This window comes from Podarcis raffonei, chromosome 13, assembly GCF_027172205.1.
Source record: "Podarcis raffonei isolate rPodRaf1 chromosome 13, rPodRaf1.pri, whole genome shotgun sequence".
Lineage (NCBI taxonomy): Eukaryota > Metazoa > Chordata > Lepidosauria > Squamata > Lacertidae > Podarcis > Podarcis raffonei.
Genome location: NC_070614.1, coordinates 1,505,594 through 1,529,642, shown reverse-complemented (window position 1 = coordinate 1,529,642; position 24,049 = coordinate 1,505,594). Strand labels below are relative to the sequence as shown.

The following is a 24,049-nucleotide window of genomic DNA, read 5'->3' as shown; positions in this document are numbered from 1 at the left end:
GGAACTCCCTGCCATCGGAGTCAGTGACGGCCACCAACTTGGATGGCTGCGAAAGGAGATTAGACACATTCTTGGAGGAGGCGATGGTTCTTGATGGCTCCTAGACCCAGTGGCTCTGCTCTGCCTCCACAGCTGGAGCCAGCGCCAGCCATGCTTCTCCATAGCAGTGGGCAGGGGGCTCTTGTCCTTGGGTCCAGAAGAGGCATCTGGTCGGCCACTGTGAGGACAGGTGCTGGCCCAGATGAGCCTCCTTTGGCTGGTCCAGCAGACTCTGCTGATGTTCTTGTGTTTAGGAGTGGGAAGATCACCCTCTCACCACCAAGGGAGCAAAGAGAATGATTTCAGAAGATTTGTGGGAAAGACCTCAAGTGTGCCCTTGTAAGCATTCAAGGAGGGGGTGCATTCAGTGAGTGAGAATTTTAAGAAACAGGCATCTCCCCCCCCCCCATAAAAGTCAGTTGGCTCTTGCAAGAGTGGCGGAGCCTCTGTGCATTGCAACACCCAAAGGCCAGGGGTCCCTTTTCCACCCAGGCTTTGTGGAGACACATCCATCCAGCAGCCCTGGAAGCAGAGTGCTCTGTGACTGATTTGGTTGTATTTCTCTTTTCCATATAAAGGTAAAGGGACCCCTGACCGTTAGGTCCAGTCGTGGCCAACTCTGGGCTTGCGGCGCTCATCTCGCTTTATTGGCCGAGGGAGCCGCTGAACAGCTTCCGGGTCATGTGGCCACCATGACTAAGCCGTTTCTGGCGAACCAGAGCAGCACATTGAAACGCCCTTTACCTTCCCGCCAGAGCGGTACCTATTTATCTACTTGCACTTTGACGTGCTTTCTAACTGCTAGGTTGGTAGGAGCAGGGACCGAGCAATGGGAGCTCACCCCGTGGCGGGGATTTGAACCACCGACCTTCTGATCGGCAAGTCCTAGGCTCTGTGGTTTAACCCACAGCACCACCCGCGTCCAACCTCTTTTCCATAGAATCATACAATTATAGAGTTGGAAGGAGGACCCTAAGGGTCATCTAGCCCAAACCCTGCAGTGCGGGAGTCACTGCTAAAGAATTGCTGACCAACAGTCACCCAACCTCTGTTAAAAAGCTTCCAAGGAAGGAGAGCCCACCCCTTTCTGGGGGGGTCTGTTCCACTGTGCAACAGTCTGACCACCAGAAAGTTATTCCTAATGGCTTGTCGGAATCTCCTTTCTTGTCATTGGACTCTGTTGGTCCCCTGCTCTGGAGCAGCAGAAAACCAGCTTGCTCCATCTTCCGTCTTCCATCTTCCCTCTTTCCTTCCGCCCTCCTGCCCAGGTGAGCTGCCCCTCTCCTTGGCGGCTTGCACCAACCAGCCGCACATCGTCCACTACCTGACAGAGAACGCCCACAAGCAGGCCGACCTGCGGCGCCAGGACTCTCGTGGCAACACGGTGCTCCACGCCCTGGTGGCCATCGCAGACAACACTCGTGAGAACACCAAGTTTGTCACCAAGATGTATGACCTGCTCCTCATCAAATGTGCCAAGCTCTTCCCAGACACCAACCTGGAGGCTCTGCTGAACAACGACGGTCTGTCGCCGCTGATGATGGCTGCCAAGACGGGCAAGATTGGGGTGAGATCCCTCCCCGGGGGTGGGGGGAGGGAGCTGCTTGGAAAAAAACCAGCCCTGTTGGCCCAAGGCCCGGGGGCAAACCGGGTGCTCCAGGGCGAACAACCTCACAGGTTGTTGTGAGGATAGGAATGTAAGAAGTGGCCGCTTTGGAACTGCCTGACTATGGATTCCAGCAGGCATCTTCACGCCACTCTTTTCAGCTCCTGACAAAAATATTTGTGTTTAGACAAGTCTCCTTGGATATAGGGAATGTTGACATCTGGTTTGTTTGGTTTTTAGCTTATCACTGATTTTAATTACTTTTTGAATATTTAAATCTGCTGTATTTAAATCATTTTCCTGTTAATTTTTTTGTTTCATTCTTTTTGTAAACCACTTTGAGGGTTTGCTTTGACAGTCATGGGGTATATAACTTTTATGAAATAAATTAAATTAAAATAATCATGGGGGGAGCCATGCCTAAAGTCCTGAGCGACTTAGAGGGTGAGGGAGGAGTCATGCTCCACAAGGGAGCAGGCGGGCTGCCCAGCCAGCATCTCTAGGGAAGAGGAGCTTCTGAGCAGGCGGGTGACAGAAAGGGGCCTCTTTCGGCCAGAGACCCTGGGGAGTCTCCGCCTTCCACCCCAGGCACCCTTCAAACACAATTCCCATCAGCCCTAGCCGTCATGTGACCGGGGGCAGGACTTGTCGTGTGGCTGCTCTTGTTCTCTAGAACAGCCTCCCTGTCGAGGCAGGACAGGCTCCCACTTTCTGGAAACAGCTGAAGACATTTTTCTTCCAACTGGCTTTCCCAGCTGATTGCCATCCATAGCTTTCTCTCCCTTGCATTTTCCCACTCCCCTTCCAAAGCCACCATGGTCTCCTGCAGAAGCGAGCTCCAGAGCTTAACTATGCACTGCATGGTGAAGGAGCCCTTTCTTTCACTGTCCTGAATCTTCCGTTTCAGGTCCCAGAGGATGTCCTGCAATTGGGGTGCCTTTCCACATTGGTGGACATGGCTGCCTCCTGCAGAAGGGAGTTCCGCAGTTCAGCTCTGCGCTGCGAGGGGAGGGCCTTCCCGTCATCTGCCTGACCCGGCTCCCCCCTTGTCTTGCAGACCTTCCAGCACATCATCCGGCGGGAGATCAAGGACGAAGACGCTCGGCACCTCTCCCGCAAGTTCAAGGACTGGGCCTATGGCCCTGTCTACTCCTCCCTCTACGACCTCTCCTCGCTGGACACGTGTGGGGAGGAGGTCTCCGTGCTGGAGATCCTGGTGTACAACAGCAAGATGGAGGTGGGCAGAGAAGGAAGCTGCAGATCAAGGCAGCTTGGGTTGACGGTGCTGGGCCTTTGATGGGGCAAGCGGGGGCTGCCGCCATCTTTGTTCACCGGGCACCTCTCCCCGCAGAACCGCCATGAGATGTTGGCCGTGGAGCCCATCAACGAGCTGCTTCGGGACAAGTGGCGGAAGTTTGGGGCCGTTTCATTCTACATCAGCGTGGTCTCCTACCTCTGTGCCATGATCATCTTCACCATGGTGGCCTACTACCGCCCCCTGGAGGGCACTGTGAGTACTGCACCCACTCCACCATGGAGCTCACGAAGGCTGCGGGGCAGAGTGGCTGTGATTTAAATTAGGGTTCTGAGGTTTGGGGCGCAGCCTCCCATTTTCAGTTCCCATGATGCCCTAGCAAAAAACTTCTGTGCTGTGCTGGGGCTGGTAAGAGATTGGTAAACGTGCGGTGATTTGCTTTGATCCTCTCAGGCATTTGAACATGGTAAATAATGAGGAACCCGTGACTTATCAGCTTGCTTTATTTATACCCAGAACTTCAGTCTGGCAATTCCGCAAGAAAAGTAGTGATCGGGAGTGAAAAAGCTCTGCATTTCAGGGGGATGGACTAGGGGACCTTTGGGTTTCCTTCGAAGTCTACAATTCCATCATTCTATGAGTCTATAATCTCTAAATGCTTCTTTAACTTGGAGCGGGGGAAGTATTGGAGTTGAGTGAAATGGAGGAAGCCCCTCAGGCTTAAGGGAGGCAAGCAACGGGCTCCTAATTGGCCTTGCTAATTAAACACCCTAGTTTAGTGCAGCAGCTCCAGCACAGAGAGACATGGGTTCAAAGGGACGGGGAGGGTGTGTATGTGTGTGACTTACCTCACAAGTTTGTAAGTTCCCTGGAGAGGGTCAAGCTCAGGATAGATAAATAAATCACCAATGAATAAACTCTGACTTATAAAACAAGTCTGTATTAGACATTGTATCTATGGATAGGGAAAGAATGGCACCTCCGGGTTCAAAGACAATCCACCTCCATTGATTAGACACTTGGGATTGAGAGTGAGGCAGGGTTGTCAAGCCTCTGCTTAAAGACCTCCAAAGAAGGAGACTCCACCACACTCCTTGGCAGCAAATTCCACTGTCGAACAGCTCTTACTGTCAGGAAGTTCTTCCTAATGTTTAGGTGGAATCTTCTTTCTTGTAGTTTGGATCCATTGCTCCGTGTCCGCTTCTCTGGAGCAGCAGAAAACAACCTTTCTCCCTCCTCTATGTGACATCCTTTTATATATTTGAACATGGCTATCATATCACCCCTTAACCTCCTCTTCTCCAGGCTAAACATGCCCAGCTCCCTTAGCCGTTCCTCATAAGGCATCGTTTCCAGGCCTTTGACCATTTTGGTTGCCCTCCTCTGGACACGTTCCAGTTTCTCAGTGTCCTTCTTGAACTGTGGTGCCCAGAACTGGACACAGTACTCCAGGTGAGGTCTGACCAGAGCAGAATACAGTGGCACTATTACTTCCCTTGATCTAGATGCTATACTCCTATTGATGCAGCCCAGCATTGCATTGGCTTTTTTAGCTGCCGCGTCACACTGTTGGCTCATGTCAAGTTTGTGGTCAACCAAGACTCCTAGATCCTTTTCACATGTAGTGCTCTCAAGCCAGGTGTCACCCATCTTGTATTTGTGCCTCTCATTTTTTTTGCCCAAGTGCAATACTTTACATTTCTCCCTGTTAAAATTCATCTTGTTTGTTTTGGCCCAGTTCTCCAATCTGTCAAGGTCGTTTTGAAGTGTGATCCTGTCCTCTGGGGTGTTAGCCACCCCTCCCAGTTTGGTGTCATCTGCAAATTTGATCAGGATGCCCTTGAGTCCATCACCCAAGGGGGAGCTGTTTCCATCACATGAGCATCACAAAAGCCACCTTCCTATATCTCACAGGCTGTCCAAGGGAAGAGGGAGGGAGATCACTTTCTCCTGCTCTGGAGGGGGGGGGGCTTCAAGTTACAAGAAAGGAGATTCAGACTAAGCATTAAGGAGGGTAAGAGCTGATCAGGAGTGGAACAGACTCCCTGGGAAGGTGGAGGACTCTCCTTCCTTGGAGGTTTCTAAGCAAAGGTTGGGTGGCCAGAGATTCTTTAGCTGAGATTCCTGCATTGCAGGGGGTTGGACTAGATGACCCCATGAGCCCCTTCCATCACCTTATGACCTTCCCAGAGGTGCTCTTTACCCAGCTGCTATTGGGAAGGCAACATACTGAAGCTGGCCATCCCGTTGGAGCGTGGCCATTGCTGCGTGCTTAGCAGGTGTCTTTTGGCACAGCTCTCAGCAATGTCTCTTCCCCTCTGCAGCCCCCATACCCCTACACCACCACCACCGACTACCTGCGACTCGCCGGGGAGATTGTCACACTCTTCACGGGCGTCCTCTTCTTCTTCACCAATGTAAGTATGAGCCGTGCATTACTTGGCAAAGGGGTCTCCTCCTCCTCCTCCTTTCCCCCACTGTTGCCCCCTTCTTCCTCGCCAACTTAGCAGATGTGTTTTTCTTTTTCCCTTTTTGTGGGCTCCTCCTGCCATTCTGTGGCCTGATTACAGAGCTTGCAGGCCACATTCTCATCATACTTTTAAAGTGCTTTGATACTGCTTTAAACAGTCATGGCTTCTCCCAGAGAATTCTGGGAGCTGTAGTTGCTGAGTGGTGAGCAAGTCCCTGTTCCCCCTCAAAGGCCTACGATCCCTGGGAAGAAGGATTGACAGTTAAGCCTCTGTGGAAATGGTAGCTCTGTGGGGCGGGAAGTAGGGGTCCCTCTTTAGCCATGACTGTTTGCAGGGCTGCCAGAGTGCTTTACTTTCATGGTGTGCATAAAAGGTAAAGGTAAAGGGACCCCTGACCATTACGTCCAGCTGTGACCGACTCTGGGGTTGCGGCGCTCATCTCGCTTTATTGGCCGAGGGAGCCAGCATACAGCTTCCGGGTCATGTGGCCAGCATGACTAAGCCACTTCGGGCGAACCAGAGCAGCGCACAGAAACGCCGTTTACCTTCCCGCCGGATCGGTACCTATTTATCTACTTGCACTTTGACGTGCTTTCTAACTGCTAGGTTGGCAGGAGCAGGGACCGAGCAATGGGAGCTCACCCCGCCGCAGGGATTCAAACCGCCGACCTTCTGATCGGCAAGTCCTGGGCTTTGTGGTTTAATCCACAGCGCCACCTGCGTCCCTTGTCACGGTGTGAATAGGATTTATCAAATCACACTCAGTCTTGCGCACCATGCATGCTTGCACTGGGGCACCTGGTTGGACACTGCAAAGGGGCCTTGCCTGGATCTGGGGATGATAATGTAGCTTTGGTTCTTAACAAAGTTGCAGGACTGAAGGAACAAAGGTTACATCCACACCATGCGTTTAAAGCTCTGTGGTACTACTTTAAACAGTCCTGGTTTACCTGACGCACCCTTTTTTTTTTTAAAGGAAAAACAAAGTTAACCTCTTTTGTCTCACTTTCGTGTGATTTTATTGAATACATAAAAAGAAAATTTGCATTTGTCTCTTCCACAAATCTGTCAAAAAATCTGGAATAAGTAACTTGCTTGGTTGATACATTTCTTGATGTGATAGAGAGCCTTTTATTCTTTCAGTCCTACGCTCATGTTTCTGTCTCTCTGGCGTCTCCTGTGGCCACCTCACTTGCGCTCCCGTTTCTTAGGATGTTTCTTTCCACTTACCTGTCTGTATCTCATCGCAAACATCCAGATAATCAGCTTTATCTTTTCTTCTTGGGAATATAACATCCCCTGCCAACCTTGGTTTGGGCTGGTTTAATTTATATGCTTTTGACTCATGAAGTTCCAATTTGGTTTTTGGGTTATATGGTAAAAGTCAACAAAGACACTCCGCCCCCCCCCAAGCCACCCATTCATGGCTTCCCCAAAGAATTATGGGAGCTGTAGTCTGTTAAGGGTGCTGGGAGTTGTGAGGAGACCCCAGTTCCCTTCCTAGAGCTACAATTCCCAGAGTTCCCTGGGAAGAGAGTTGGGTGGCTAAGCTCAGATGGGTGGAAGTTGCTGTGCAAAATGTCCAGAGGGCAATCAGGTGGACGAAGGCTGGACTAAAAATGCCAAGTTCCTTGAGTAGCTTCTGCCTCTTCTCCATTGTGGACATTTTGTCTTCTCTTCCTCCCCAGATAAAAGACCTCTTCATGAAGAAGTGCCCCGGGGTGAATTCTTTCTTCATTGATGGCTCCTTTCAGTTGCTCTAGTAAGTAAAAGAAAGAAACCAGAGTGCAGCAGAATCAAATTTGCAGCCTGTGTGTGGCCCCCGACAGGTCAACCAGGGGCAAATGTGGCCCTCAGGCCAAAAGGCTAGCCACCCCTGCATTTAAGAGTGTGGGGGCCCCTTTGCCACACATTCCAGGGCATCTGCTGGGGTGCTTTCTGGCTCCCCCCTCAATTCATTTGGGGGAGGGAGCCAGAAAAGACGTCCAATGCACATTTAAAGCACATGACTTTCCCCAAAGACTCCTGGGGGGGTGGTTTGCTGAGGGGACTGGCAGATTGCAGCTCTGCCAGGGGTTAAACAACTGTTCCCACAATTCTTGCATGGGAGGGGTAGCATGTGCTTTAAATGCACATTAGATGTGCTTGAAAACTAAGGTGTGAATCTGCCCATAGATTTTGGGAGCCCTTCTGGGTGAGGCTACCTGGTGGTTGCAGTGTTGCCCCGCTGCTCCCCACCTGTCCGCCCCTGACTGGGCTTTGATGCTTCTTGCCTCCAGCTTCATCTACTCGGTCCTGGTGTTAGTGGCAGCTGCCCTGTACCTGGCGGGCATCGAAGCCTACCTGGCTGTCATGGTCTTTGCCCTGGTCTTGGGCTGGATGAATGCCCTCTACTTCACCCGCGGCCTCAAGCTGACTGGCACATACAGCATCATGATCCAGAAGGTGAGCCAAAGCAGAGCGCAGTGTCCGGGGCCTGTGAGGACCTTGGGCTGGAGGAGGTCTGGCCGGGCATTTGAAGGTGGGTGAAAAGCTGAAGGGACTGTGGGATGCCTGAGGGTTTTGACCAGCAAGGCTGCATTCCTGTGTGCTTATCCTTGCAAAACCAATTTCTCATGGTTTCTTAGAAACCAGGTTGTGCTAACTTTGTCATCCCTCTAAAAGCTTCAGCAGAGCACCCTGTCAATCTGCTCAGAAGAGTGTGTGGCTGATGGGGTCTTCTCTGGGGCAACCACCTTGCCTTAGTAAACAGAGTCTCAAACAAACTTCATCCTAAGGGCACTGTGAAGCCTTGCCCCCCCGCCCCCCCCGGGCAGTGCTGAACTCTGCAGCGCAGGGGCTGGCATGATCCTCAGAACCTGAAGCTCCCCCAGCGTTGCTGGAGAACAAGAGTGGAGCGCCCCCCACACTGCGCCTGCTTGACGGGGGGACCAAAGAAACCTCTGCACATGCCCTGTGTTCAGATATACAGCTGCTGATTCCTGGAGGTTAAGGACTTGAGGGTCACTCCCTGGTTCGACTGATGGTGTCAAGCAGCTGTTTTGGTCCCCGAGTTGTGGAACACTTGTGGAATGTGGGGTGTTGCCACCACCCCTCCAATCGTTCAAGATTCGCTCTGGCTCCTTGCTGCAAACGTTCCTTCAGATCAGAAGCGGGAACCCTTTTTAGCCCAGGGGCCACTTTCCCTTCTGGACAGCCTCCCAAGGGCCGCTTGGCAGTGATGGGTGGGGCTGCTGGAGGTGGAAGTGGGCAGAGCAACAAATGCAATTTTTATCTTCCGTTTCTACACATGCTCCCATGCCCCCCTCCCTCCTGGCAAACAAGAGGCTTGACCAGAGGTCAAAGACACATTCCAGGCCGGCATTTGGGGCCAGTGAAAGGTGTGCCCTGGGGAGGGTTCTGAGGGCCAGACAGAGCAGCACAGAGGGCCAGATTTTGGCCCCCCAGGGCCTGCCAACATCTCTGGCCATAGCCAAGAGGCAGTTTCCAGGTGTGCTTTACTGCCTCTGCAACAGGTGAGCACATCCCAGTCAGGAAGGAACACATGGGTGTGAATCAGGGCCGAAGGGAGCGGCACTGAAGGACACATTTGTCCTTGAATTTCCTCACTCTGGCTTCAGACTGTTAGACGACTAATGTGGGGCTCACCCCAGAAGCAGCTGCCTTGAGCCTTTGCCTGCAAACGTTCAGCCTGGTGTGTTGAGTGGCTGCCTTCCCTCTCTGGTTGCAGATCCTGTTCAAGGACCTTTTCCGCTTCCTGCTGGTCTATGTGCTTTTCATGATTGGCTACGCGTCTGGTAAGATGGCTGCCCTTTTCGGAGTGCTGGTTTCTGGGCTCCTTGGTTTTCCTATATTTGAAAATCTGTGTCCTGCTGCTCAGCTGAGCAAGCTCCTCACATACCTGCAAAGTTTGAAAGGGGCATCGCCAAGGCTTTTCGTGGGCAGCAACATTCCTTGACACAAATACTGTTGGATTTTGAGGTTTTCAAAAACAGCCTCCAAGGTGTAAAAGATGCTGACTCTGACAAGCTGCTCTATGGCGCTTCCAAATGTTTATTAGTGAGACTTGGACATCAAGCAATCAATTAGCACATAAATTAAAACAAATCAATTACAATTTGGAAACCACAAAACTCAAAACAGCAAATCTAACAAGTCTGGTTAGCAGCAAAACAGAAAGAACATTTCAGTCACCCAACCACATTCCTGAACAGCCAAGTTGCGACTGCTTTTCCTGAATGAACTTACTCACCCAGGCAGATGCTGGTTTGTTTTAAAAATATTCATTTATTGAATAGTTATGAAATACAAATTAAAAATGAAATGAGACAGCTGCAAAGGGTGAGTTACTGGTGTTGGAGTTTTGAAGCAGCTCAATAACTAGACAACCTTATAACTTCCTTCCTCTGTATTTTATGGAGTTTTGAAATGGAGAGGTAACTCAGAATGTCCATCGTCTCGTCCAGTGGTTCCCAAAGAGGGGTCTCCTGCCCACTGGGGGGCCGTGGGATTTCCTAGGGGTGCTAAGATGTCAGTCGTGGAGTATCCTCCCCTCCCCTGGCAGCCTCAGAGGCAAGAAGAACACACAGTTCATATTTTATGGTTTTTTATTCAGTCATCTGGTTGCAAGACAGAGGATCCATGTCTCCACGCATAGGAGACGTTGGCTTCTCTGAGTCCCTCTTCTTCCGTCTCCCACAACATCCTGGAAACCTACGGGAAGTCGCAGGAGTCACATCCCCGCATTTTCTGTTCTTGAATGCGGAGGGACTGGCGAGCCCTTGGACCAGGAGGGCCTCCCAGACGCTCCAGGGAGGTCTCTGCTCTGTAACCCCCCCCCCATCTTGTAACTAGGGATTTTCTCATTCATCTGTACATCAACCTGTCTCTGTCTCCTCCTGAAACTGCTGGAGACAGAGGGTCGAAACGCCCCACTCCTCCTCTTCTGAGAGGAGCCAATCAGACGAGGCCTCACTTCCCATTCCTCCTGTTCAGTCCAGTCCCTGACATAAGAGGCAGGCAGGCAGGCAGCAGGGGGCGCTGGAGGCGTAAGCTGCCATCACTGCAGCAAGTCCATCAATTTATTGACGTAATTAAACAAAATAGTTTTTAATGGATTTTGAATAAAGGCGCAACTAATTGTTGTGGTTTGGGGTTTTATTTTGTTAATACCTTCCTTGGTGGGTCATGCAACCCGCTATACTGAATAATGCTTTCTATAGGGTAAGGTAGGGGTGCTGGGGACGAGTTTATGGAATTAAGGGGAGAGCCACTGGGATAGAGTATATCGGGGTGGGGGGCAGACTTAGCCTTTACAATTGTAAAGTAAACACTTTCCATATTTTCCCAAATGAGTCCTTTTTCTTCTGCACTCTGGTCACCCTCAGGATTGTGTTGCATTGCCACATTTTGGTCAATATTTAAAATCATTTGGAGAAGCATTTTTAAAAATGGTCCTGTTCAAAAGAAGTGGGATGGCCTAGTGTTGCTATTTTCTGCCCACCTAAAGCTGAGATTTGAATTTTGCATGCTCAGTAGAGTGAATTTTCATGCTCAAATTGGTTGAATTTTTTCTGGCGCTCAGTCGGCAGGCAGGTTTAATTCCTATAGATAAACATTTGGAGTTTGATGACAGGCGTGGTATTTTTAAACCTTGTTTCTCCCCCCTCCCAGCTTCTAAATCCAACAATTTTTAAAACTAGAAGCACTGCTGTAAAAAAATATTCCAAGAAGGGACAACACCACTTTGGGTGCCTTCAGACATTGTGAATATTGTGCAATTTTTCCTGAGGTTAGAACTCCTGCCCTGTTTTCTGATTAGCCTTCTGCACGGCATGCCTGTTGCTGTGAACTATGGCTTTGTGACCAATATGTGCTAAATTTCATTCATGCTGGGGGGGGGAGGCCCGACAATCGGCGCCATTTTTGTTTTTTGCTGGAATCAAATAACACATTAGTTTTCTGGCAGTGGCTTTTACATCATGTGAAAGCCCAAATATGAGGCAGAAATTGGGCAGTTAGGAAAACTTCAGGAAAATGGGAGGTGGTGTGGCGCAGTGGTTAGAGTGTTGGGATCGGACCTGGGAGACCAGAGTTTGAATCCCCACTTGGCCACGAAGCTCACTGGGTGACTCTCATCCTCACCTGCCTCACAGGATTGTTGAGGGAGTTAGAGGAGGAGGAGGAGGAGGAGACCTGTGCACCTTGAGCTCCTTGGAGAAAAAAAGGTGGAATATAAATTCAGTGATTAAATGACAATAAGAATAAAATGGACTAAACTGTCCTATGAATGCAGCTTTTGAAGTGTGAATGTATTTGGGACTGTTTAGCCTTGACACCACGTTCTCATCCAGAGGAAGGCGACGTGGTGCCCTCCAGATCATTTAGAGTCCAGCTCCCATCAGCCCCAGTCAGCCAATGGCCAGTGCTCAGTGTGCAGCACCCAGAGGGCCCCTGGATGGTAACTCCTGGCCTAGCAGCTCTCCTAGGGAGACTCCCTTGGCTAGTGCAACTGCTCAGTGCCTCCTTGGCTTTCCTGCAGCGCTGGTCTCCCTGCTGAACCCCTGCCCCAGCAGCGAGGCCTGCAACGAGGAGCGCTCCAACTGCACAGCCCCTGCCTACCCTTCCTGCCGGGACAGCAAGACCTTCAGCAATTTCCTCCTGGACCTCTTCAAGCTGACCATCGGAATGGGGGACCTGGAGATGATCGAGAACGCCAAGTACCCTGGGGTCTTTGTCATCCTCCTTGTCACCTACATCATCCTCACCTTCGTCCTTTTGCTGAACATGCTGATCGCCCTCATGGGAGAGACAGTGGGGCAGGTGTCCAAAGAGAGCAAGCAGATCTGGAAGCTGCAGGTAGGCGAGTCGCTGTGGTGGAGTCAGCCGGTGGGCTTGCAAAGGGCCCAGAACACACCTTGATGCTCTGGAACTGCCCCTGTGCTCGTGAATGCAATGCAATTTAACTGTCTTGAGTTCTGAATTCTAAACTGCTGTAACCCACCCTGGAATCTGCTAGTGAAGGGCAGGTAACAAATGTAATAAATGATAATAATAGGTTGAAGTTTCATAGCACGGGAATGGGACGCTTGCATCTCTTCCATTGCTTCTAGACTTGAACTCCCGTCCTGCTTGATTGGGGCAGAGAGGACTCCTGCAAGAGGGTCGCCGGTTCCCCATTCAGATCTAAATTAAACCCTGGACAAAACCCAGTTGTAAGGGAGTGGCTTAGTAAAAGGCAGTGCACTCTCAAAACAATACAAGAAATCACAGGTTTGCAATGCAGGATTCCTTTATCATTTCTTGGGAAAAATTAGTATGATTTGAGAAATTTGGAGCTCTGTAGTGTAGGCAAAAGTTGTAGAAGACATTATGGTGGGGATTTGTTGCTGATGTTTGTTTTTTGCTGTTTTCATGAATAGTATGAAATTGAGTTTGAATAAGGTTGATTCCAACAAATGGACTTTCTTGTGTGGTTTGGCTCCATGCTAAGATGACCTCAGCATTGGTAGCATCCAAAAAGGCTGCAGAGGCAATAGATCACTTCCCACAACATAGTTTTGACTTGCTATAATTCAAATACTCGAAAAAATAATTTAACAAGTTCTTTGCATCAAGTGGGTTGCCTGAATTGCCCTTGGAGTAGCCTGAGGGTGTCATCCTGAGACTGACATCTGGATCAGTAGAGCCACTGAAACCCGGTCAGGAGTGGACTCTCATACTTCTCCTGACTTCTCTGCTTGCAGTGGGCGACCACCATCCTGGATATTGAGAGGTTCTTCCCCGTGTTTGTCAGGAAAGCCTTCCGCTCAGGAGAGATGGTCACCGTTGGGAAGTCCTTGGATGGGACGCCGGACCGGAGGTGGTGTTTCAGGTAAGGGCGAGAGTCCCCATGGGAGAGGGAGACGTTGACTAAATGCTTTCCATTTCTGGATTAGGCCCTTGAGCCAGAGTTGTCTGCTGGAAATTCTGCGCCAGTCTGGGTGACAAACCAAATTTTGCCCCAAGGAAAACCTCCCCCCACCTGGGGTGTCAGCAGGCATTGCCCATGCCCTCCCAGCCACCCATCTCGTCACACCCATGAGGACTAGGCACTTGAGATACTCAGGGAACTGCATCCTGGATTAGGGTTACATTTTCTGCACTCCTACAGGCACACAGGTGCACCTAGTGCTATTTTTCTAGAAAAAGAGGCACCAGAACTTGCCACGAACGCCTCCCTTGTTCTCTTAGAATGGCAATGGTGCCCCCTTGAGAGGTGCCAGAACTGAGTTCTGGTCAGTTCTGGCTGAAAAAAGCCTCGGGTGCACCCATTCTGACACGCACAGCCTTCCTTTTTGCCTCAGGAAATGCTGCAGGTTCTGGACGCTTTGCAGAAAGCCTTACATCAGCAGAGAGAGATCTTTCCAACATTTAGAAGGTGCTCTCCAAAATGGAATCTTTTTTTCTTTTTTGTATTCTGCCCTATAATTTTAAGACCAGGACCAGGGCAGGCAATGCCTGTTTTAAATTAGACAGCGCTCCCAAACCAGCTGTTTTTTGTCAGTACCCTTCATGGTGCAGAGAGAGCAACAAAGGGATATAGGAGAGCCAGAAGTGAGGGGGTTTGGGATGGCATTGGAGTGGTGGGGTGAGGATTTAGACCCTGAACCAGGTCTGAAGCTTTGAGGGAAGATGGTCCCAGGCAGTGGCGTAGCGTGGGTTGTCAGCACCCGGGGCAAGGCAAGTAATTTGCGCCCCCTAACCCAAGTGAGCCAGGTAGGGGCAGAGAGCTGCGAGTGCGAGCGCGCCCCCCCAGATGTTGCACCCGGTGCGGCCGGCCCCCCCTGCACCCCCCACGCTACGCCACTGGTCCCAGGCCCTTTCTTGGCACAGGAGTGCAGGGCACTGCCTTCTGCAGAGAGTCAGATCTAACTGACTGGCTCCCCAGAGTTTCAGAGAGGGAGCCTTTCCCAACCCTCCCTGGAGATGCTGCTGGAGACTGCACTTCTTTGGCTTAACATGTGCACTGCCAGTGTTATGTCGGGTCTTGTCCAACAACTTAAATATAACAGAGAACCCAACAGAGAATGAAACGCTGCTGCTTCTCACATTTTTGCCCTTCTGGTTCATTTTTGTACTGGGTAGTTATGGGAGTGTCAACCTCATTTGCCCTCTCCATTCCATATGTCTTCAGTAACTTTTCGATTTTTTCCTTCTGACTCAGAGAGTAGATGCCCTCTTCATTTCTCTGAACCTCTACTCCTAAGTAATTCTGAATCTCTCCCAAATACTTCAGTTTGTATTTGTTACCTAGGCTGTTGATAAACCAAGACACTTGCTTTTCTGCAGTTGTTATTAGACAGATATCGTCAACATAAAAAAGTAAATAACAAACACTTCCTTGCACCATTGCTGAATATAAACAGGAATCAGCCAGGCTTTGTTTGAATCCCATCTTTTTCAAAGTTGTGTCTATGCATTCATGCCATAGACGTGCACTTTGGTGTAAACCGTATAGTGCCCTTTGCAGCTTTAACACCATGCTGTCTTTTTCCAGCTCATAACCTGGTATTTGCTGTAAATACACCTCAGCGTCAATAGGAGCATTTAAATATGCTGAGGCAACATCAAAATGATTAACTTTTAACCCTCTCAGACTTGCCATTGCTAAAACTGATTTTACTGTTTCAGCCTTTGCTCTTGGGGCAAACACTTCATCATAATGTATCATTTTCCTTTGTGTCAAGCCCCTTGCAACCACCCTGGCTTTCCTCTGACAACTACCATCAGCCAGTTTTTTCACTTTAAAAACCCACTTACAGCTTATGGGCTTTTTACCTTCAGGCAATTCTGTAGGTACAAAAACATTGTTGTTTAGCAGACAGTTATACTCTGCCTGCATTGCCTTTAACCACGCCTCTTTCTCTAGAGCAGGTAACTCTTGCACTTCTTCAAAGTTTTCTGGCTCAGTTACACAAACCTGGTTTATGGTGGCTGGGAACCCATAACGGTCTGGAGGTTGACCTTTATTACTTCTTGCAGACCTCCTTGGTTCATTAATCTCACCCCCTGGGCTACCTTCAGGACTGCTTTTGGGGTGGATTGACTCTGTAGATCTACCTCCTCCTGTCCCTGTTGCACTTTCTCCCCCCCCCCCGCTCCATGCTAGCAGCTGGAGAAAAATGCTCAGCCTTTACCTCCTCCCTTTCAGTTTCTCTGGGAGAACTGCCAATTCTTAGCTTTGTTTCAGCTGCCTTAACAGGTACGCTCGGCAGTAAAACTTTTTCTGGCAGCAGGTTTGCATGTATCTTGGGCCAATTTCTTTGCTCATTAAAGCTGGCTGATAGACTAAAACTCAAAAGATTTTTATCATCTTCAAACCTATAGGCTTTCGTACCACTTTCATACCCAAGAAATAGCAACTGCTATGCCCTTTTTCCACCTTTTCTTCCGTTCTTTACAGGTATGTCAACCCATGCCTTTGTCCCAAAGATTCTCAAATGTTGCAAACTGGGACTTTTGTTATAGAGAATTTTATAGGGTATGTCATCTAGTACCCTTGACCATAAGCGATTCCCAATATAATTTGCGGTCTTAATACACTCAGCCCAGTACCTAATTGGAAGATTTGCATCTGCTAACAATGCTTTCATTAGTGTCTGCAAGACACCTCCCCTACGCTCTGCTACTCCGTTCTCCTGAGGCGTCGCCACATTGGTAAGTCTATGTTTAATCCCTTGGGAACGCAACCAGTTTCTTAGGGAGCTTGCCATAAACTCTCCTCCCCTGTCTGTCTGAATAGAGCACACCTTTTCGCCAAGTTGCCTTTCTACCCTTCTTACCCAGAACTTCAAAGTTTGGGCAACGTCAGACTTTTGCTTTAATGGATAGACCCAGCCAAATCTAGAATAGTCATCCACTAGGATCAAACAGTACTTGTTATGGGAGACACTTGGTGGAAAAGGACCAGTTACATCAGCATGAATCAACTCCAGTGGTTTTTTGGTTTCTCTCTGGCTTGCTCTTGCTACTGGGCAAGCCCTGCTTTTAACCTCCTTGCAGATATTACAGTCTAAGTAATTATCACAACTTTTTATGTGTTGTGATAATGAGGTACAGTGAGGTAGGTGAGGCCAAGAGACTGTGACAGTCCCAAGGTCACACTGTGAGTTTTACAGTTGAGCAGGGAGTCCTAGTCCAGCACTCTAACCACTCTATAGCACTGTCCAGGTCTGCTAAACCAGGTCTGCTAAACATTTCAGACCGCCCAGGATGACCTCACTCTCCCCGCTCCCCCTGCCAATACCTCAAATGCCACAATGCTTCCTTCCTAGAGTGGACGAGGTGAACTGGTCTCACTGGAACCAGAACTTGGGCATCATCAATGAGGACCCCGGCAAGAGCGACACCTACCAGTACTATGGCTTTTCCCACACAGTGGGCCGCCTCCGCAGAGGTAGGTGCTGCTGATTGCAGGAGGGGGGGCCTGGAAGGGGTCACGGGTTGGGGGGCATTCTGGAAGCAGGCGCTGTCAGCTTGCTCACAGGAGAGTGGGGTGCTTCTAGAGTCTGCACGGAGGAACCTGCTCCCGCAAGAGGCAGCAGTGCCCCCCCCCCCACTTGGATGGCTTCAAAAGAGGACAGGACAAATTCATGGAAGAGGATGAGGCTTCCAGCGGCTGCGCTGACTCTGCAGTTGGAGGCAGGAAGGATTCCCGATGCCAGTTGCTGGAGATGAGGGTTAAAGAGGCTCTGGCAGCTGGATGGGGGATGTGATCCACTGCTTTGCCATCCTGGGGCCCTGCAGCAGATCTGGGTGGTTGGGAGTTGTAGTTCTAAACACCTGGAAGGCACCAGGTTGGTAGAAACAGCAAAAGTGTTGCTGGGGGGATGAAGAAGTCCAGAGGCAGCTGTCCTGCCCCAAATCAGAGGCACTTGGTGCTGGAGGCTGTGCAGAACCCAGGGAGGGGGCTGGGCAGGCTTCTCTTCTCTGCCCAAGTGGAACAGTGGAGGCCAAGCCTCCTTTGTGGGGAACGGCTGAGGGATTTGGGAAGGTTTTGCCTGGAGAAGAGGAGACTGAAAGACGGACAGGATAGGATAGCTGCCTTCAATCATCTGAAGAGCCGTCACCTGGAAGATGGAGCCCACTTGTCTTCTCCTGCTCCAGAGGGTGGGACCCAAACCAATGCACTCAAAAGGCAAAGTGGGAGATCCCAACGAAACATTAGGGAGAAATTTCTGACAGTGAGAGCTGTTGGACAGTGGAAGGGACAACCTCGGACTCTCCTTCCCTGGAGGTGTTTAAGCAGAGATTGGATGGCCCCCTGTCATGTATGATCTAGTTGAGATTCCTGCATTGAGGGGATTGGACTAACCTTACAGTGTTATGATTCTGTGATTCTTTTTCCCTCCCTGTAGATCGGTGGTCCACTGTGGTGCCGCGGGTGGTGGAGCTGAACAAGAACTCGCAGCCAGATGAGGTGGTGGTTCCCCTGGACAGCATGCGCTCCCCTGCGGCAAATGAGCACAAGCCCAGCTACCCCCAGAGCTGGAGAAAGGAGGACTCCCACATCTAATGGATGCACAAGGAGCAGGGGCAGAGGGAGCTGGTCTCTGGACTGGGATCAAGAAGCTGCCCGGCCTCTTTGCCACTGCAAGCGCTTGGCGGGCACAGCACCGCTTGGACCCCGTGTGGAGGGAGTTTCCTCTTGCTCCTGCCCCTTCACGCGAGGGTCCCGCTTGTAGTCTGCAGAATGTGGCCCACCTGCCTCCTCCAGAGCAGCCTGCAGGGGGAGGAGCCTTCCCCAGGTTATCAACTTGAGGTGGACAGCAGAGGCACATCTTTATGGGTTTGCTTTTGAACACAAAAAACAGAGTTGTCACAATACCAAATTATGCGCCAGTGGGTGGAAGCTGCAGAGGCTGGTGACTGGGAACATCATCCTGTGTGGTCAGGCTACGAGCTCCATGGCGCTGACGTTACAGGAGGCTGGGTGGCGACAGTGACTCTTGCGGGGGCTGTTTGAAGTGGCCAGTGACTCCTGGAGTGGCTCTTTGCGTCCAAGCGGGCTCTAAATTCAGGGTTAACTTCTGTGATGCTGAGCCGGGGCAAATGGCCCAAGGGCTGCTGCATTTCTTACTCCAAATAGTTTTATTTTGCACAAGGTTTTATCTGATTATTTATTTAGTAATAAAAGCCAAAGTATGTCAGCTGCCCCTCCTTGTCTTGCCTGGTGGAGAGAGAGGGGTGCAAGGGTGCAACAGGCAGGGAGTCTGCCGGGTCACTGTGAGCAAGTCACACGGCTGCATCTCACCCCATGTTGAGCCCCCTCAGCCCCTTGCCCAAGGAGGCCTCTTTCTCCCTCTCAGCTGCTCAGTTTGCACAGAAAACCCAAAGTTTCTTTGTGCCATTTTTTATCCAGAGACACTGTTCTTCCAAATAGATCTGTTTAGTCTGCCCCCCCAACGGCTGCTGAGTTGTGTGAGCAGCACAATCATGTGGTCCTATGCTTAGAAATAGAGCAGGGGTTGTGTGTGCCAGGGGTGGGGAGCCTGCGGTCCTCCAGATGTTGTTGGATTCCCAACTCCAATGGTCAGGGATGGTGGACGTTGCAGTCCATCAACATCAGGAGGCCTACAGGCTTCCTCGTCCGCATTCTGGACTTTGGGACCCTGCCTGGAGCTTCTGCTAAAACAATGCAGTTCTGAGGTGGTTGATTCTAGCAAGACCTGCACCACCCTGGTCCAGCTGATGGGGTGGTGGGGCTCAGCTGCATGCTGCCATTCCCAGAATCAGAATACTAGAATCAGATAATGGTGGCGTTAGAAGGGCCCCAGGGGTCATCTAGTCCAACTCCCTGCAATACAGGACATCACAGCTAAAGAATCCCTGACAGACGGCCATCAAACATCTGCTTAGAAACCTCCAAGGAAGGAGAGTCCTCCACCTTCCCAGGGAGTCTGTTCCACTCTTGAACAGCTCTTACTCTCCTTAATGCTTAGTCAGAATCTCCTTTCTTGTAAGTGGATTCCATTGGTTTGGATCCTTCCCTCCAGAGCAGGGGAAAACAAACTGGCACCCCCTTCCATGGGGCAGCCATGCAGATGGTTGAAGGTGGCCCCCTTCTCCAGGCTGAACTTGCCCAACTCCCTCAACCGTTGGCAAAATTATTTGGCAAAACTGTAGTTTTAGTTTTGTCACAGGATTTGCAGGCGGAGGTGCCTCTCCTAGTTCAGCCTGCATAGCAGCTTTAGTTAAAGGGCAACAAATGGACAGGTAAAAATAACCCCACATCCAAGCAGGGGCGGGCAGTCTGGCATCCGTGGTGTACAGTGAAGTTTTAAAATCACATCTAGGGCAGAAGAAGACATTACCCTTAGCAGCTCACAGCAAAGCCTCTGCATTGCTATGGAGCAGGGGGGTTTGCTGCCTATTAGAATGGTTAATAAATGTTGCTTAATAATATATTAACCGTTGAAATAAATACTTGAGTAATAGCTCACAGCCTTGGACAGGAGCACACAGTGTCAGCCTGCAACTGCAACTCTGAGCCACAAGGGGGCAGTGCAGCCCCGGGTACAGTCTCTGCTGGGATCCATTTAAAGAGAGAGCAGTTCTGCTGGCGCTTCCTCAGCTTGTGGCAGGCAGGCATCCAACAGGTATGGCATTCCCATGACTGCTTGGAGCTGACACCTGTTAAAGCAGGGCTAGGGAGTCAAGCAGTGGGCTTTGGACTGCCTCTCTCTCCCATTGCCCCCTCTGCGCTGGCCAAGCTGTCTGGGGCTTCAGTCCCAACAACATTTGGAGGGACCACGGGTTCCCCACCCCTGCCAGAGAAGAGAGATGGTCCCTCTGAGCATGTGCAGAGTGCCTTTCCCAACCAGCAAGCAGCTTTCTTTGAGAGTTGCTCTAGGGCAGCACTGGGTGCATTTCCATCACAAACACAGAAGTGCCATTCTGCAGAAAGGAATCCCACCACAGTGCTTCACGTGTCAGCTCCCCCATAAGCCCCCCCCCCCGGTTTGTGTCCTGATGGTTTGGCAATGGGGGAGGAAGAGGAGTGAGACGGACGTGGGGATCCAAGGGCTGAGGAGGCAGCATCTTAAGCCAACGAAAGTCAATTACTGCTGGGGGTCACAATGGCGCTTTGTCACGTTGAAGCATGACAGGCGCCTGGGCGATGATGGAGCGCAGCATAAATCACCCGCGTCAGGGGAGTCTGCCGGCAATGGACTAAGCAAGTGATGTGAAATTGCAGAGTAAATATTCCAAGGAAGGCTCTCTCCCTCCCTCCTCGGTAAGCACTTGACTAGCCCAAAGCGCAGTAGAGGAAAACTCCGAATTGCATCTTTACAGCTCCAGCGTTAATCTCATTTTTGACACTGATGAGGATTTTCTCAGTTGCTCCCTTAAAGGAGACCTGGGAAGAGGCTGACAGCCTGCTTCTAACAAGGCTCGGGGTTGATGTGTGGGAACACGTGTTGATTTCTGAAGGGAGCACTGGCTCTTGGAAGAGTTCTAAAACAGAGATCTATCTGGGGCTTAACAGCTTGGCCTGCTGAACAATGCAGTGAGACGCAAAAGGTTGCACATTATTCCGCCAGCCAAACTGCTGCAATAAAAATAATTACGTAGGTGATGCATTAGTACAGTATTGGACACATTTGACTCTGGTCAGAGCAACACCCCCACCCCAGCAGCTGAGAAGCCACTTTTACCACCCTGCACTCAGAATCCTGAAACTGTAAAATAAAATGGCTTCAGGGGGCACCTGAGATTAGAATCCTAGAATTGGAAGGGACCTCAGATTCCATTGGTTTGGATCCTCTCCTCCAGAGCAGGGGAAACAAGCTTGCACCCCCTTCCATGGGGCAGCCTTGAAGATGGCCCCCTTCTCCAGGCAGAACATGCCCAACTCCCTCAACCGTTGGCAAAATTATTTGGCAAAACTGTAGTTTTAGTTTTTAGTTTCAGTCCATTCTGCTGCAACGCAGGAACAGATTGTAGGGGATTCATTAACAAGCCTGATTGCCTCTCCTGGAATTTGATGGCCTCTGCAGCTACTGCTTCTGCTGCCCAAACAAGTTGTCTCCAGTTTGGTCATGCGTGGCTTAATTGCCCAGAAACTGAGAACACCGGGGCTTCCAGAGGACGTGAAGCAGGTCTTTCTTCGTCCCCCAACCCAGGCAGGGCTTAAGCATCTGTCCCAAGCAGGCCTCAGCCCAACAATCACTTGGGGAAACGATGTACCGGTATTTGATTTCTAGGATAGAGAGAAAGATGCCAGGCAGATTTATTGCCTGCAGTCACAAGTGCCCAGAGCGCCAATGCAACAGGTCCCTCCTGCTAACGAAGGCCACGGACCAGATCGTTTTGCCAAGAGAAGCTTTTCTCCCTCGTCACACTAGGCCTTGAGGACGTCCAAGGAAAGCGAATGTTGGAAGACTGAGGACAGAGGAAAGAAAGGACTTCTTCATGTTCCACATAGAGAACGGCACTCGCTGCCGCAGCGGAAGAGGACTGGACCAGTTCCGAGAGGAGAGGGCTATCGATGACTCTGGGCTCTGCCTCCCCCAGGGCCTCTTGCGCTCTCCTTGAGGCACCTGGGGGCCACTGCGGGGACCGGAGGCTGGACGACATGCCCCCCGCCTCATCCAGCAGCCTCTTCTTGTAGAAGTTGAGAGAAAGGGGGGTGGGGACAGCGGTGAAGAGAGCAGGGAGCAGCTTGGTTTCTGAAGCTGCTTTTCATTTTTCAAGAAATGGATTCTCCAGCATTCATTGCAAGACAATAAAAACAGCTGACAATAAGCGCTGCAGTAATGAACGCTTCAGGAGCGGAGGTAATTGTTCAATTAAGATTAACACATTACCAAAGTCCCATATTCTCCCCCCCCCAGCTCTTTATTCTCCTATTGTAATTTAAGAACGTCAAGAAGGGATTTAAAAGCCCCTCCTGTCAATGCAACACACAATCGTTTTTATTATCATCGGATCCCTCCCATTTCCCCTCCCCTGGCATAACAAAGCGAGACAGACGGATGGGGGGAGGCAGGAACATCAGAGGGAAGAAAGGGGGTGCTTAACGCAGGAGCCAAAGACAGAGGGAGAGAAGGAGGGGGGCAGAGAAGTTGCTGCCGTCCACATTCTCACTTCTGCAAAACTCTGAAGGGGAAGGGAGGGGTTCCTCCCCTGATTTTGCTTCCCCAACTTAAATTAGGGCTGCCGTGTTAAATTGATTCATTGGCTCCACTGATGCACACAACTTTTTGACAAAAAGCCCCCCCCCCCCTAAAATGGTCAGATTTGTTTCTTCGTTTTTAAGTGTGTTTTTTAAAAGAACCATCTCTCTTAGGCTTAAAACCAGCTTAAAACACAACTAGGTCGTTCTTTTTCTCAATCAAAGCCAGTTTTGGGGAAAAGGCATTGAAATGCAGCTATTTCATAGGCAACAAAAGGATGGACACCAGATAGATATGAATCGGGGCCAACACTGTGTGTCCACCCCTTTCCAAGCCAACGGATGCGGAGTAAATGGGAGTGTGTACATAGCCTTAGAGTAAAATCCAAAAGAGGACTTTTTTGCTTCAGAATTGTTGGCTTACTCATGCGTAGATTTACGCAGATGTAGATTAGTCAGTCAACTGAAACTCCTAATTAAGGGACTTGGGCCCCACCTGCAACCTCTGTTTAAGGCAGTATCATACCACTTTCATCAGAAACAAGGAATCCCAGGCACTGTAGCTTGTTCAGGGGGCTGAGTTGTGAGGCGGCACCCCCTCCCCTCCCCTCGCCCCTCCCAGAGCTACAATTCCCAGAGTTCTCTAGGGGAAGATGGCATGTTCAACCAATTTGAAAATTGTATATCTGAAAGGGGAATAAGCTACTGTGACTGCTTTAAAGGTGTGGGGCGGATGGGGCCCAAGTCCCTTAATTAGGAGTTTCAGTTGACTTGGGGGGGGCAAGATTTATTTAATGGAGCAACAGTCTTAACCCTTGCAATGCTTTTGCACTGGGGAGCCCACAGGGTGTGTGTGTGTGTGTGAAGAGCACCCGCTGTGTCAGGTTGTGAGATAAAGCCTTCATGGGACACAAGTCTGAGCCTCTAAGAGCCTGTGAAAACAGGTCTGGGGGCTCAATGTAGTGAACCCTGATGCCTAGGAAACACCACAAAGCCTCTGGGACTGCAGTGGGGGTTTATTTTGGCCAGTTCTGGCCAGTTCCTGGGATTTGTGGCAGGTGAAAGGTGTTGTCCAGGGGATGTTTCCTGGGCTCAAGCCTGGCTCCCCTCCCCCTTGGCCCGGGAGGAGGTCACAAAGCACATTCCAGGCCACAGTCAATATGATGTCTATTGCCCCAAAGCCACAAAAATGGCGCTGCATTAACAGTCCTGGGTAATAAACAAGTATTGACATCTTCTATAGTCAATGCAGGAGTGAACTGACCTTTGCTGCCCATGCTAAATTGACACACAGCAAAAGCCAACACAAACACCCCCACCCCCAGCAGGAGAGAGAGCGAGGGGACGGGAGACTTTAACGGGAATATAGAAGAGTGGTTTTTTTAATGCAGTCTCTGCTTGTTATGAGAAAGTACTTGAATACTGAATGATTACATCACCCCATGGATTGAAAGCACTGCGATGACACTTTAAATGCCACGGCTTCCGTCAAGGAATTCTGAGAGGTGAGAATTATTAGG

The 24,049-nt window shown here is 50.3% G+C and overlaps 1 protein-coding gene across 4 annotated transcripts in view; it reads left to right on the top strand.

Moving 5' to 3' along the window:
- TRPV4 (transient receptor potential cation channel subfamily V member 4) overlaps positions 1-18,561 on the top strand; it is a 56,204-nt gene extending 37,643 nt beyond the window's left edge. For all 4 annotated transcript variants that reach the window (XM_053362311.1, XM_053362312.1, XM_053362313.1 and 1 more), the window contains 11 exons: positions 1,308-1,606; positions 2,703-2,882; positions 2,997-3,155; positions 5,225-5,317; positions 7,060-7,133; positions 7,651-7,816; positions 9,102-9,168; positions 11,913-12,229; positions 13,117-13,244; positions 16,687-16,808; positions 17,770-18,561. In XM_053362311.1, the coding sequence (XP_053218286.1) occupies positions 1,308-1,606; positions 2,703-2,882; positions 2,997-3,155; positions 5,225-5,317; positions 7,060-7,133; positions 7,651-7,816; positions 9,102-9,168; positions 11,913-12,229; positions 13,117-13,244; positions 16,687-16,808; positions 17,770-17,927 (1,763 nt within the window). In that variant the 3' untranslated portion in view covers positions 17,928-18,561. The remainder of the gene's footprint in view (positions 1-1,307; positions 1,607-2,702; positions 2,883-2,996; positions 3,156-5,224; positions 5,318-7,059; positions 7,134-7,650; positions 7,817-9,101; positions 9,169-11,912; positions 12,230-13,116; positions 13,245-16,686; positions 16,809-17,769) is intronic.
- The last annotated feature ends 5,488 nt before the right edge of the window (positions 18,562-24,049 follow it).